The 14,677-nt window shown below is 39.0% G+C and overlaps 1 protein-coding gene across 1 annotated transcript in view; it reads left to right on the forward strand.

Moving 5' to 3' along the window:
* Positions 1-1,858: 1,858 nt before the first annotated feature.
* Positions 1,859-14,677, forward strand: part of RIBC2 (RIB43A domain with coiled-coils 2) — a 57,615-nt gene continuing 44,796 nt past the window's right edge. The window contains exon 1 of the mRNA XM_053716253.1: positions 1,859-2,077. Coding sequence (XP_053572228.1) covers positions 1,961-2,077 — 117 coding nt within the window. The 5' untranslated portion in view covers positions 1,859-1,960. The remainder of the gene's footprint in view (positions 2,078-14,677) is intronic.

The following is a 14,677-nucleotide window of genomic DNA, read 5'->3' on the forward strand; positions in this document are numbered from 1 at the left end:
TGCTGAAGCCCACGCCACGACTTAAAATCCTGCAACACTAGCTCTTTCAAGTAACCCATATCTGAAGCTTATATAGATGGCGAAGTCAATCAACTCCCGCCGCCACAGACTATAACCTCAGCTGCGTCATCGAATATGTCTGGATGTGTATGTGTGGAAAACACTTAAATGTGTGTGCATCTGTTGAAATTAGGCATGGATCTGGCTGTTTTTCTTTATAAAAAAAAAAAAGTGTTGGTTCTGAAAGGACCCAAATGTTTTTCAGTAAAATGTTGTTTGATACAGAAGTGTATGGATGTGTTTGTATGTAAAAAAAAAAAAAAAAATTTGTGTGTATCTGTCTAAATTAGGCATGGATCCGGTTGTTTTTTTTAAAAAAAAAAACTGTTGGTTCTGAAAGGACCCAAATGATTTTGAGTAAAATGTTGTTGGATCCAGAAGTGTCTGGATGTGTTTGTATGGAAAACACTTAAGTTTGTGTGTATTTGTCTAAATTAGGCATGGATCCAGCAGGAACCGGCTGTTTTTCTGTAAAAAAGTGCTGGTTCTGAAAGGACCCAAATGTTTGCAGTTAAATGTTGTTGAATACAAAGGGTCTGGATGTGTTTGTGTGGAAAACACATGTGTGTGTATTTGTCTAAATTAGGCATGGATACGGCAGGATCCGTCTGGTTTTCTGTAAAAAGTGCTGGTTCTGAAAGGACCCAAATGTTTTGCAATAAAATGTTGTAGGATCCAGAAGTGTCTGGATGTGTTTGTGTGGAAAACAATTACATTTGTGTGTATTTGTCTAAATTAGACATGGATCTCACAGGATCCGACTGTTTTTCTGTAAAAAAAAAGTGCTGGTTCTGAAAGGACCCAATGTTTTTGAGTAAAATGTTGTTGGATTCAGAAGTGTCTATGTTTTTGCATGGAAAACACTTACATTTGTGTGTATTTGTCTAAATTAGTGGTGGATTCGGCTTTTACCCACACCCCTTTGTGGCTGTACATTTATATACTGTTCATCTGTAAAATGGCCTACATTTGTTTTTATTGCTTGGGCTATAGCAATTGTTGACATCTGGTAACACAGGCCAGCAGTTCTCTAAACCCTTTGGGGGTTAACACAGACTTGGAGTGCTAAAATTTTACACTATGCACCTTCAATTTCATTTCCACCAGGAGCTGTATGGAAATTAAATTTAAGGGGGGCTTAGGGAACTAGAAATATAGTCTGCAATTTCTTTATCATCTTTCTAGTTGCAATCATTACTTTTCAAAGAACGTTTTTAAATATGGGTGCCCTGATTTTCGTTTTCAGACCCTTTATGTACTGTAGAAAAAGAAGGGTTGCAGAAATAAATTACAAAAATGCGGGTAAACCAAGAGGATATGACTGCTGTTTCCTCTCGAAAAAAAGGATTTCAGAAATAAATTCCAAAATTGAAGGTATATGTACCGTTTCTTGGGGAACGAACGCCATTTTTAAAATAGATGTCTTTATTTGCAGAATGTAAGTGCAACTTTAAGTAAAGCGTGAACCGTAAGACGCTGGGTCCAGTAGGAATTTTACCTGATCCATTAGGACCGATCACACAGTTGAAACGTTTGAAGGGACCTATCTGCTGAAGCCCACGCCACGACTTAAAATCCTGCAACACTAACTCTTTCAAGTAACCCATATCTGAAGCTTATATAGATGGCGAAGTCACTCAACTCCCGCCGCCACAGACTATACCCTCAGCTGCGTCATCGAATATTTCCCGCCAAAACAACTCACAGCCCTACGGGCCGTCACGTGATCATTCAAGCCGTGGAATCACCAGCATCTCGCGATAATCAAGTATCTTCGCAACAGACGTTTGATGACGTTTCCAAGGGCAACGCGATGCTCTAGTGTAGGCCACAGACAGGGTTGCGAAGGATTACTTACTGCCAATAGCAGGTCTGCTGCTGGTCCTCAGAGTACGGCGAAATGTACAAGCTGGACTTGCCCGTGGATTTAAAGGAGGCAGCTCTCCTGGAGAAAAGAAGAGAAATCGAACTGCAGAGACAGAGCCGAGTGTTTAATAGTAAAGTCCGCACCATCGGGGTAAGTGGGGCGAGCGTGAATTCGGTGCTAAAATGACTTATCCGTGGGGGGTGGCTTGTCTGTGGGGCTGGGCAGTGTCTCGTTGGAGATGAAGGAGTTTTCTAAACATGACTGGCAGGATTATTAACTATATGTAAATGCTGTGTTTTATATCGTTGCCTTTGTTTTCTAATCATCTGCATATTTTAGAGCATTTTTTTGGGGGGGGGGGGGGCATTGTTTCTGTGCACGAGGGAACAAATCACTTAAAGGGATATGAAACAAAAAAAAGAATATTTTGTGATTGAGACAGAGCAAACAACTTGTGAACAGTTTTCCACTTCTATTATCAAATTTGCTTCGTTCCCATGATATTTTTTGTTTAAGAGATACCTAGGTAGGTGTCTGCAGCATTACATGGCAGGGTATTGTACTGCCATCTAGTACTTTTGCAAATGTTTAACTTTCTGGTAATCTCTTATTTTAGCGTATTTTATTAGGAGCATCTGCCCAATTTAGTATGTTAGCTCCAACTACTGCAGTCATAAGACAAATGGTTCTTTTGTTCAGAATAGCAGACATGCATGGCATTGCAATTAGTTTTTGGCAATTAGAAGTCCACTAATTGCAACTGCGCACTACACTGATAGTCTATTTCCTACTTTACTGACAATTCAGGCAGTAGCAAATCTTATTGCCCCCCCCTTTGGCGTCCAGCAAAGGGGGCGCAATAAGATTGGATACAGCCTGAATCGTCAGAGAAGAAGTAAATAGACTATCCGTTACGGGCGGAAGAAAACATATAAAAAAAAAAAAAAAAAAATTCCAAAGCCTTTCATAAATGAAAGTCCCCATTTTTTACTTTATGATTACACAAAGGGGTCAATTTATCAAGCTGGGGCGGACATATGCGCCCCTATCCGCTGCAGCTCGCCTCTGGCGGGCTGAATTTTGCTGCCGGAATTCAGCATTGCTCAAGAACAGCCAATCGCACGCAGGCAGGAGCTGTCAATCTCCCCGGTCCGACGACTGATGACCGCTGCTTCTTAAAAAACGGACTGCAGGTTCTCTTGTGAGAACCTGTAGTTGTAGGCAGGCAAAGCCTGCCAAATCATTTGATAAATCAACCCCATATTGTAGCTAAAAAAGTTAGTTTACTATCACTTTAATTTTTCCTCTGTTTTAATTTTTATTTTTAAATCTTTAGTGCAGTGGTCCCTCCCACCTCCCCGCGATCACTACTGTACGGTCCCCTCCATCCTATTTCCCCATTTTTCTGTAGTGTAGCGTCCCCTCCCTCTCCCATTCACAAAAGTCACATTGGGTGACCCATTCCCCAGCTTTGCATAAGTAACATTGTTATATTAACAAACTTTATAAGTTGTAAGATTGTCTGTCTCTAAGAAGTCCCTGCAGGCTGCCCCTTATCTCAGTGGGGTTTTTTTTTTTTTTTTAAGCTTTTCACAATCTTGCATTACAACCAGACAGTGCTAGTTCATGTGTACCATATAGATAACATTGTGCTCACTCCCATGAAGAATAATAATGGGGTAAAAAAACAGCACTAATTGGCTAAAAATGCAAGATTGCAAAAAGCTATAAAAAAAAGCACAGAGATAAGGGGCAGTCGGCAGGGGCTTAGATACAGGTAATCATAGTGGTAAACATATATTATTATAACTGTGTTGATTTTGGAATCCCGGGAATGACTAATAAAGGGATTATCTTTTTAAACAATAACCATTTTCAAGTAGACTGCTGCTTTAATATAATGTTGTTGTCTTCTATATCATTAAAGGGATAGAAAGGTCAATGCATTTCAATTACAAATAGGAGCATTTTTGCAATATACTCCCATTAGCAAAAATACTTCTTGTAAAAGTTCTTACTGTTTTTCTGCGGCATACACACATATCCTTTGACATATCCTTTGAGAGCCTGAGCACCAGTATTCAAAAACCACACCACAGATAGTATGTGGTGGCTTGTATGACACAAATTATATCTTCACAAAAGAAATACAGTTCCAAGTAGATGATGACAGCACACCAATACTTCCAAAAATCTTCACGTTTATTTAATACAGCTCCAATAGACAAAGCATGATTTAAGGACTTCGACCTGAAAAGTTGTTGATTGATATATTTGTCATTGAAGCTCTATTAAAGGGATGGTAAACTCCATATATATTGATTATAATATTGCTATTGTTACAGTACATTCAATTTACACACTCAATGTCATGTAATGGTATGTATGTAAAAACACAAATTCTTGTAAAAAAGGGGGGTACTAATGGCACTGCTACAGTTTCTGTTTAGGAATATCCTTATATAAAGTGTATATATCTATTGAGGAATCAATACTCAAAGGCATGTATTACTAAGTAAATAATGTTGGATGGGGGTGCTATGTACAAAACAACAAGTTGAATTTCATCAGTATCAAAACTGATAAACAAGTACATATAGGAAGCACTCACAGTCCTAAACAACTAGAATAGTTTGAGCAAGAGAACAAGGGGGCATAGCGGAAGAAAAAATTAAAATGTAACCTTTATTAGGATTCTTAAAATCAAACATACACAAACATTTAAAAACTCAATATATTGTCCAAAGATACTGATACAGGTCAGGGAAAGTATTACAGTATATAAGTGATAGAAACCTAGGATGATGATGTTAATCCTTAGTTTATATCGCATTATAGAGGCAAGTGTGCTGAACAAGTATCATGTCTATGAAGAGACTCAGGGCTAGATTTATCAAGCCCCTACGGCAGCAAGTTCTCACAAGAACTTGCTCGCCGTGATTTATCAAGCAGCGGTCACCAGACTGCTACTTCCCTAAGCTCTTCGCCACCTCTAAGGTGGCAAAATTCAATCTCCTCGGTCGAGTCCGACCGAGGAGATTGACAGCTCCTGCCCGCGTGTGATTGGCTGTGTGCGGGCAGGGGACGGGATTGCACGCGAGCGCAAAATTGCGCTCGTGTAAAATGTTGATTACCTACGGGTAATTTTGCCCCGTCACACGCGAGCTGAGGTGTACAGGGGCGCGTATACGTGCCCCTGTACGCCTCAGCTATGATAAATCTAGCCCTCAATATCACAGGTATTGGAATGACAGGGAGAACAATTTCCTCAAATATATTCAATATTTATTAAAGTCACAGTAATAAATGGTTTAAAGAAAATGTGCTAAAATGTACACATAGGAGGTATAGAAAATAGATACAATGTCCATATGTATGTAAACTAGACTCTATTATAAGTAATACATTTGCACGCGCATACATCCGCAGCGTGTCTTGTAAAAAGTTAGTTTACCGATTATCGATCTATACCTTTAAAGAATTTCCAATCATCTATTGTTAGGCATATAATGGCTTTATATATAACATATGAGATGTAAGGGCTATAAAGCAGATACATTATTATATTAGTACAATTATAAGTACTTTAGGTGCATGAGTAGACCTCCGCTATATGACCCAGGATTACAAAACCCACGAGTGCAAATATGTACCAATAAACGTAATACACTAAGTTCAGAGTACCCTGACTTGAAGTAGGTACCCTATCTGAGAGAGTATAGGCTGTTTGTCATATCATCTATAGTGAAGGTTCACAAGCATACATCCGCAGCGTGACTCGTAATGACTAAGTGGAAGTATACCAGCCTAAACCTCTAAAACAACAGACTATCATTTGCTATTAAAATTTACAGAGACCCAAAATCCCCTGACATGTTTCGCCAGAACTAAGTAAACATTGAATCTCGTGACTCAATGTTTACTTGGTATACGTCATTTGCTCCAATGCGCATGCGTTTGAAATGTCAGAGTCGGGAGCGAGCAAATTGTCTGACGTGTAGAGAGGGTGGAGAATAGGTAAGCGTCAAGTTTATTCAGGCAACTAAATAAGAGGGGCGGAGCGAGGCGGCACAACAATGGTTTGTGAATAAAGATAATTTTTAATAAAATTACATATATACATTTAAAATTGATAATGCGGTTTAATATATATATAGTAATAACTAATCGAATTCTTGAACTTAGCAATAGCAGAGTTTACCATCACTTTAAATATACTTGAAGATTATTGGAACTATTGGTGTGTTGCCATCATCTAACTGAAACTCTATGTATAGAAGGCCTTGATATGGGGCCTTGAATGTCGTTTGCACCCTTATTATGAACACAAGTGCTGTATACGACTGTTGATGCTTTACAAAAGAAGTACACACAACTGCCAGCTCTTTGTGCAGGAGTGGTGTTTGAATACTGGTGCACAGGCCCTCACAGCATATCATCCAGCAGAAAAACAGTGATAACTTTACTTGAAGTATGTATCTATGTATGTCTATATAAAATATACATATCAATCTATATCGTAAAAGAGATTATTCCTTAGAAATATTAGAGACATTGTAGGACAGAAATTACACACTAAATCATTAGAACTCTACAAGTATATGTGTTTAACTCCAGTAAAACGGTTAAACACATATTTATTTATATATTATTTTTTAAAATCTTTTTTTATTAACATACAATGATAGAAAGAAAGAAAGAAAATACATACGGCATCAGAACATACGTATAAGTGTTACAAACTTACAGTGTATTACAATAGCACACGGAGGACACAGTAAAACACCTTGATTAAACACACATTTAAAGTTCCATTCGGGAGCTGCCTAAAACTGCTGGTCCCTCCCGAAAAAGGCTGATGAGCCAATCAGCAGTGATAATGGCACAGTTGTGACGTGTGAATGCTGCTGCTGATAGGCTCTGATTTTGTTTCTTCTTGGGACCAGCAGTTCTCTGTGGTTCTCGAGCAGTACTTTAACTATGTGTTTAACCCCTTTGGAGGAGTTTAACTCATAGACTTGCAGGGTTGGTAGTGCTAAAATGTTGTTTGCTAATTCATTTTTGCCCTTAATTGTTCCTTTAAGATGGCATATTGAGATTGCACATATAACAGACTTTGACATCCTTATAACTTTTTGTAATGAGATGCATTAACTATAATAATATTTAAATGAATACAGGTATTGAATCAATAAGCTAGAATGTGTGTAATACATCCTCGAGTTAGCACATACTCCTTCAACAAGAGCCATATACGTACTAAATACCAAAAGGGACCACTAGATGACAGCAGAGAGCTGAGTTTAGTTGCTTTTAACCCCTTCACCATAAGGACCCATGACAGAATAATTCCGCCATGCGCTAAAATTAGCTCCTGATCGATGTGGAACCAGCGATTGTAGGATTAATGCCCTTGCTAGCTGCCTCAGCGTCTGAGGCAGACTAGCAACAGCAAATCAAGATGTCCCAGCCCACGTGATCGCTGTGGCAGCCAATCACAGCGGTCACAATGTTGCTGGGACATCAGATCCGCCTTTCCGATTGTGAATTTAGTGTTAGGTTAGTTAGGGGTGGAAAAAAAAGTCAGGACAAAAAAATAAATGAATTTATTTTGAATTACTTTCCTTAAGCTGCACTAAGGGCAAAATTTATCAAAGTGAGTATAAGAAAATTCTCACGTTCTGCATCCAAAAAAAACTCACAAATGATATCACCATATTTATGAAAGGTTATGCACCAATAAAGTCACAACTTTTCACATGTGCAAACAAATTGACTCATGACCATTCGAAAGTCTTTAATATATGCAAATAAATTGTCTGGAAATGCCTAATTATTGTATTAATCTCTATTGGCATTTTAAAATGCCTGTATATATTCATAGTTCTCATATATTTTTCGAAAAGTGGTGCATGCAATATTCACTGTTTTTAATCTCGCCAATTTGTAGTTTTGCGAGGTAGTGAAAAATAAAGAGCGATATTGTTTGTCTGGAGAGAAAATGGAAAAATTACTTTTTGTTGCCGTAATAACTGTATCTAGAGTTAGAAATTGCCCATAGCAAGGCGCAGAACCTGAACAATAATAATTCATTCAATAACAAAAAGTATATACAGATTTATAAAAAAGTAAAATAATTTAAAGTGCAATTGAAATATGTGTCAAAAAACGGGCAATCTTCCTTGATGAAAGAGAGCCAAATAAGGGGCAAAATAAAAATAACTTTAATATATAAGAATTGACATTCTTACAAACAATCACTTGATTAATTTATTCTGTTTTAAAGTTAAGATTGATAAATAAAGTGAAAATTATATTTTCGCAAGAAAACTAAATCAGCCGTTCGCTTGACATCGCAAAAAAAAAATTGCCCCAAAAATGTCTCTAGAATTTTGATAAATACTGGCGACATTTTTTACCTCACACATTGCGAACTATTGCGGAAATAAACGCAACTTTTTAGGCGCATTTTTTCGGGGCTTGATAAATTTTGCCCTAAGTATAAAAAAGTTGTGTTTTTTTATTTGTTTTTGCATTTTTTGGTATTTTGTTTATAATAAATGAGAACTTATATATGTATATGTCACATCCAATTAAAGCCCTTTTTGTCCTTTTTTTAGATTTGTCGTCCCTATATAAAGCGATTCTTTAGCACCTACACATTTATGGTCTCTTATTCCTGGGCTCTAAATGTCAAACATATTTGTCAACCTGTTTTCTTTCCTAAGATATGGTGATATGGTGAGTCCACAACATCATCAATTACTGTTGGGAATATCACTCCTGGCCAGCAGGAGGAGGTAAAGAACACCACAGCAAAGCTGTTAAGTATCACTTCCTTTCCCACAAACCCCAGTCATTGTCTTTGCCTTTTGTCAATGGAGGAGGTGAAGTTTTGGTGTCTGAATAAAATTGAATTTCTTTTGCTACAAGCAAGATTTTTGGGTATAGCCATAGTCCATGTTGGTCTCTTCAGTAGGGCAGTGGTGGCTTTAAAGCAGTTAGGAACTTGTAAGGCAGGACTTGCTGCGTGTTCCTAACATATTGCTGCCCATGGTATAGAAAGACAGAGTAGGTTTACTTTGTTCTTTCTCTTCTACAGGTCTCTGTGAGCAGTATGTGTCCTCTCATACCGTGTAAGCTGTCCTCCTGCCGGACGGGTTGATGCAGGTAAGTGCCATTTTGCCTTTTAAGTAGGGGAGACTTTGCACTTTAAAAGATTCTGCAAAATTAAATGGGACAAAATATATCCTGGTAGGATATTAATTATGGCAGTGCACAGGCACTTAATGTGATATGTTAAGAGAGAGACTGCTTCCCCTTGGTTGGTAATGAAGGGGTTAACCAGCTTCATGAGGCAAAAATAAATATTTGTGCATTTTTAGTATGTGTGTTATCTGTCTGTACTAATTGTTTTGGTAGTACCAGCATTAGTTTATTTGCAATCTTTATTTATTTCTGAAGAAAAGTATGTTCAAATAGTCCAGTGGGCTAATGGGCATTTAAGCAGCATATATTTAGGGACTTCTGTGAGCTCTGTATTTTTTCCAATCCTGCAGGATATTGCAGAACTGGTGTTTGTATATAAGTGCTTATGATCTGGCACTTCTGACATCTATTGCAACAGGCTCTATTTTCTCTTGTATGATCGCGCACCGTTTTTTCAGCTACGCACTGGGTTTCAAAATGGCTCCGCCTCATTCTTTGTTAGTGAAGAATGGAGGGGTGCCATTTTTATTGTCGATTTGTCTCACGCGACCCGCCTCCCTCTCCGACTGAGATCGGAGCGGCGGGTTTAGATACAGATGAGAGAGTCTCAGTGTGTTTTGAGTTCTAAAAGGGGCCATGATACACGAGTATTCATTTTTGCTGCTGCAATTTGAACTATCCGGTGTGTTTATTTCAATGCATTATGTCAATGTGCTAATAAGAAGCTGGCGTTTGCGCATTCACACCAGCCACAACCCCCATGGGGTTATTTTCAGTATCTTGCTCATGATGGTTCATATATTTCTCAATAAACAGGGGCATATTGCAGGAGTATAAGATTGGAACAGGGGTCTGTTTCCATATTATTTATGTCTATCCTGTTATGTCGCATGTAGTGTTTAGTTACTTTTGCTTAATGTTCCCAATTTATCAACCTTCTATTGTTAGAGGCTATTGGGGTTATTTTCATATCATAATATAGTATAAGATTGGAACAGGGGTCTGTTCCTATATTTATTTATGTTTATCCTGTTATATGACATGTCTCTTTACTTTTAAATTGACCGTACTCATTTTTTTATTTTCAAAAATTATAGCAAATATATTGTGCTTGCCTCATGTTTCTCAGGATGATGCTGTTTAGACAATTTCGCAGCTTTTCTCCTTAAACGTCCCAAGTCTCTATGGTGTCACATGCAGTGCCCTGTGGTTCCTCTCAATCTCCTGGAGGAGTGTATTTTCCTACAGATGTTGCAGCTCAGGTATCCTCTGTGGTATCTGTATATTTAGCTGCTTTTCCTTCCCTACAGGGAAAAGGCAAGAGGAGATTTAAAGATTCAGATAGACGGTTTCTGCTCCACATTCTGCTACACTGGTTGCTCTTTCTCATAAGTCTGGTGAGGAGGATTCACCGGTAGTTTTCTGAGGGTAAAATCTCAGATTCGGACAGTATAATTCCTTCATCTCATGCTGAAGTGGTCACCTTCAGATGTATGCTTGAACACCTCGTGTATTGTTAAAGGAGGTTTTAGCTACTTGGACGACACGGATAACCCTGTCGTTGTCAACCGTTGGAAGTTTAGTAAACTTTATTTTTTCTAGGATGTTCCTTCCATGAGGAAGTGTTTCTAGACGTGCTATGGAGATTTTTCACAGGGATAGGAGAAGCCAGGGATACCTTTCTCCCTGTCTCACATCTTTTAAAGGATTTTTCCTGTCGCTGGTTCTGTTTAATGCACGGTGCCTTAAGTAGAAGGAACCTTTTCTACTATGGCTCAAAAAACTTTGATCCCTATAGAGGATAGCTGCTCCTTTACAGATCCATGGACAAGAAGCTGGAGGTTTGTTTGATCAGCTAGGGTTTCATGGAAACCTACAGTTGTGTTTCTACTGTGTCAAGTGCGGCATCTTTTTGGTGCAATGCCTTGTCTAATTACACTTGCTGTGTTAGCCCGCAGGGCGTTGTGGCTGAAATCTTGGTCAGCTAAGAAGCCTACCTATGGCTTAGTGAGCCTAGGCTCTACAACTCTGCAGATGCAAGTTCAATATCCTATTTGACCAAGACTTGTGTCAACTGTGGTCATATTTGGTATATATTTAATGTTTCGTCCAAGCTTCTGGCGCTTCCTTACAAGGGTGAGACCTTGTTTGGACCTGGTCTGGCAGAATTAACTTCTGACTTTTCAGGGTGGAAAAGGATCTTTTTTACCACATGTCAAGAGGAATAGATTAAAGGAAAGTATTTCTTTTCCTCTTACGTCTGGGACAGTCCAGTCATCTTGGAAACCCAATCACACTTAGTTCAGGGGAAAGCAATCTAAGCTTTCTTCCCAAGGGCTGTTTTTTTTCCTTTCTGGAGTATCTGCAGTACAAATATGATGAAAGACATTCTTGAACTGGGTTCAGGACCTTCCTTCCTTGGAGTGATAGTTCCAGTTCCGGTAAGGGAACAAGGTATAGGTACTGTTTGGCCAACAGCAAGCTCTAGTGGTCCGGTAGATAGCTTAGTCATCTTGCAACCAGAGGGTTGGAAGTTTGAATGCAGCTGATTTTCCCTTCACTTTTCAGTGATTCAATGTATGGAGGGAATTGGTCTGATGGTTACATAGACATCATTCCCTTTTGCTCGAGTCCATTTGAAAGCTCTGCAGTTATACATGTTCAGGCATTGGAGCAGTGAACGTTCAGATCTCTCTCAGAGGATAGATCTAGTTCAGCGTTAAGAGGCTCTCTCCCATGGTGGTTTTTCAGGATTATCTGTCTCAGGGCGTGTGCTTTCGGAGACATTCCTGGGTGATTGTGACCACGGACGCCAGCCTGCTGGGCTGGGAGCAGTCTGGGACTCGTTTAAGGTGCAGGGATTAGGGACTCAGGAGGAGTCTGCTCTCCCCATTAACATTTTGGAGTTGAGAGCGATTTACAATGCTCTGATGGTTTGGCCTCAGTTGTCCTTAGCCTGGTTTATCAGGTTCCCGTTGGACAATATCAACTCAGTGGCTTACATCAACCACCAGGGAGGAACTCAGAGTTCCTTAGCCATGAAGGAGGTGACTTGGATTATTCAGTGGACAGAAGCCCACAATTGCTGTCTGCCATCCACGTTCCAGCGGTGGACACTGGGAAGCAGACTTTCTGAGCAGACATTTCATCCCGGGGAGTGGGCTCTCCATCCGGAGGTGTTCTCCAGGTAAATCCACAAAGGGGGGTGCTGAGGTTGGATCTGTTGGCATCTCGGCAGAATTCCAAGCTTCCAAGGTACGGTTCAAGGTCAAGAGATCTGTAGGCCGCCCTGATAGATGCTCTGGCGGTTTCTTGGGATTTCAGTCTAGCATATCTGCTTCCTCCGTTTGCTCTCCTTCCACGAATCATTGCTCATATCACACAAGACAGAGCATCGGTAATATAATCGCTCCTGCATGGCCTCGCAGGATCTGGTATGCAGACCTCGAAGTTGTCACCTCTTTAACCTTGGAGGTTGCCTCTGAGGAAGGACCTTCTAACTCGGGGTCTATTTCTTCATCCAAATCTTGTTTCTCTGAAGATGACTGCTTGGAGATTGAATGCTTAGTTCTGTCTAAGCGTGGTTTTTCGGAGTCGGTCATTGAGACCATGATTCAGGCTTGCAAGCCTGTTACTAAAAAGCCTTACCATAAGATATGGTGTAAAGGTATTTTTTGGTTTGAATCCAATCCTCTTGGTGTAGGGTCAGGATTCCTCGGATTTTGTCTTTTCTCCAGGTAGGTCTGGAGAAGGGTTTATCAGTCAGTACTCTGAAGAGTCTGATTTCTGCATTATCCATTCTGTTACACAAGCTTCTGGCAGATGTGTCAGATGTGCAATCTTTTTGTCAGGCCCTGGTAAGAATCAGGCCTGTGTTTAAGTCTGTTGCTCCTCCTTGGAGCTCTAACCTTGTCCTTAATTTTTTGCAGCAGGCTCTGCTTGAGCCATTGCATTCTATAGATACTAAGTTTTTATCTTGGAAGGTTTTGTTTCGTATTGCTATCTCTTCTGCTGGGGGAGTTTCAGAACTCTTGGCTTGCAGTATTATTCACCTTACCTTTTCTTTCATGTGGATAAGGTGGTTCTTCGTTCTAAATTGAGGTTTCTCTCTAAAGTGGTTTCGGATAGAACTTGTTGTTCCTTCTCTCTGTCCCAAAACAGAAACACAAACACCACAGAAATGTAAAAACAGCCCTGGTCCTTAACAGTAAGAAAATTGAAAAATGGTCACTAAGGAGTTAAGAACAGACAACTGTTACAAATTAGAGGTTTTGATCACTGGTCTGCAGGAGCATTTAAATAAACATCAGTATAAAATAGAATATAACGTGTTTAATAAGATTCTGCAATACACAGTGGACAAAGCTGTAGAGGAAATTATACAAAAACTAGCATATTAAATATTTAAGAGATTGGATTATTGGACAAATGTCAATCTGTGGCGTAGAAGAGATAGATCTAAGGCTTATAGAAACACCAGTAGGCTTAATAGCGGGTAGAGTATAAGTAGATCTAGAAATAGGAAACAAAAATAAACATTTACAGATGGGGATTCAGCGGAAGAGTTTGTTGTCAGTGATGGTGATAGGAGTAAAGGAGTAGAACAAATTAGTACACCAATTTTGAAAAATATTTGTGAAAAAACAAAATTGGTAATAGAAGACAGAGATAAGGCTAGATTTGAAGAGATGTTTTTAGTACCCCCACAACTGAAAGAAGGAAAACAAAATTAAGGGATAGAAGGTATAGAAAAAGGAGAAAATTCACAGATAAGTCAGATTTATCCTGTAGCCCTCTATCTCCTAAGGAAGAAAACGTTTTGAACTACGGATCGGGGACTTGTTCCAGAGGAGCCTTTTAATCTTTTTGAGACGGTTCTGGATGTAAATAAACTAATCCATAGTTTGCCCTTAAATACACATTTCCTAGATGCGGAAAGGGGCATTAATATAAAAGTTCATGATGAGGAGAAAGACCATTCACCAAAGATTTCTGAAATTGATTTTGATACCCGACTGGATTTTGTAGCTCTGTGTGTTAAGGAAGATTTGATTGCACTGATGTTAGATTATTAAGTTTAGACGCAGTGCCATCTAATACAGCGAAGGGATGTGAACCAGAATCTATATTTTACCCTATACAGACTAAGGGGAACATTTTAGAGCAGTTTGAAATGAAAGTTGAAAAATATATGACAAAATGTCATAGTAAGGTTAGGAATAAAGGGTGTAAAAACATACATGAACATAAAGCATTACATAATCTGATTAAAACACTTTTAAATTCACTTCTATTATCAAATAAGCTTTGTTCTTTTGGTATCCCTTGTTGAAAAATAATACTCACATATCCTACACTAGTGGGAGCTAGCTGCTGATTGGTGCCTGCGCACATTTGTCTTGTGTGATTGGCCAACTAGATGTGTTCAGCTAGCTGCCAGTAGTGCAATGCTATTCCTTCAGTAAAGGATAACAAGGTAATGAAGCAAATATAATTATAGAATCAAAATTGGAAAGTTGTTTAAAATTGTATGTTCTATCC

This window comes from Bombina bombina, chromosome 6 (genome assembly GCF_027579735.1).
Source record: "Bombina bombina isolate aBomBom1 chromosome 6, aBomBom1.pri, whole genome shotgun sequence".
Lineage (NCBI taxonomy): Eukaryota > Metazoa > Chordata > Amphibia > Anura > Bombinatoridae > Bombina > Bombina bombina.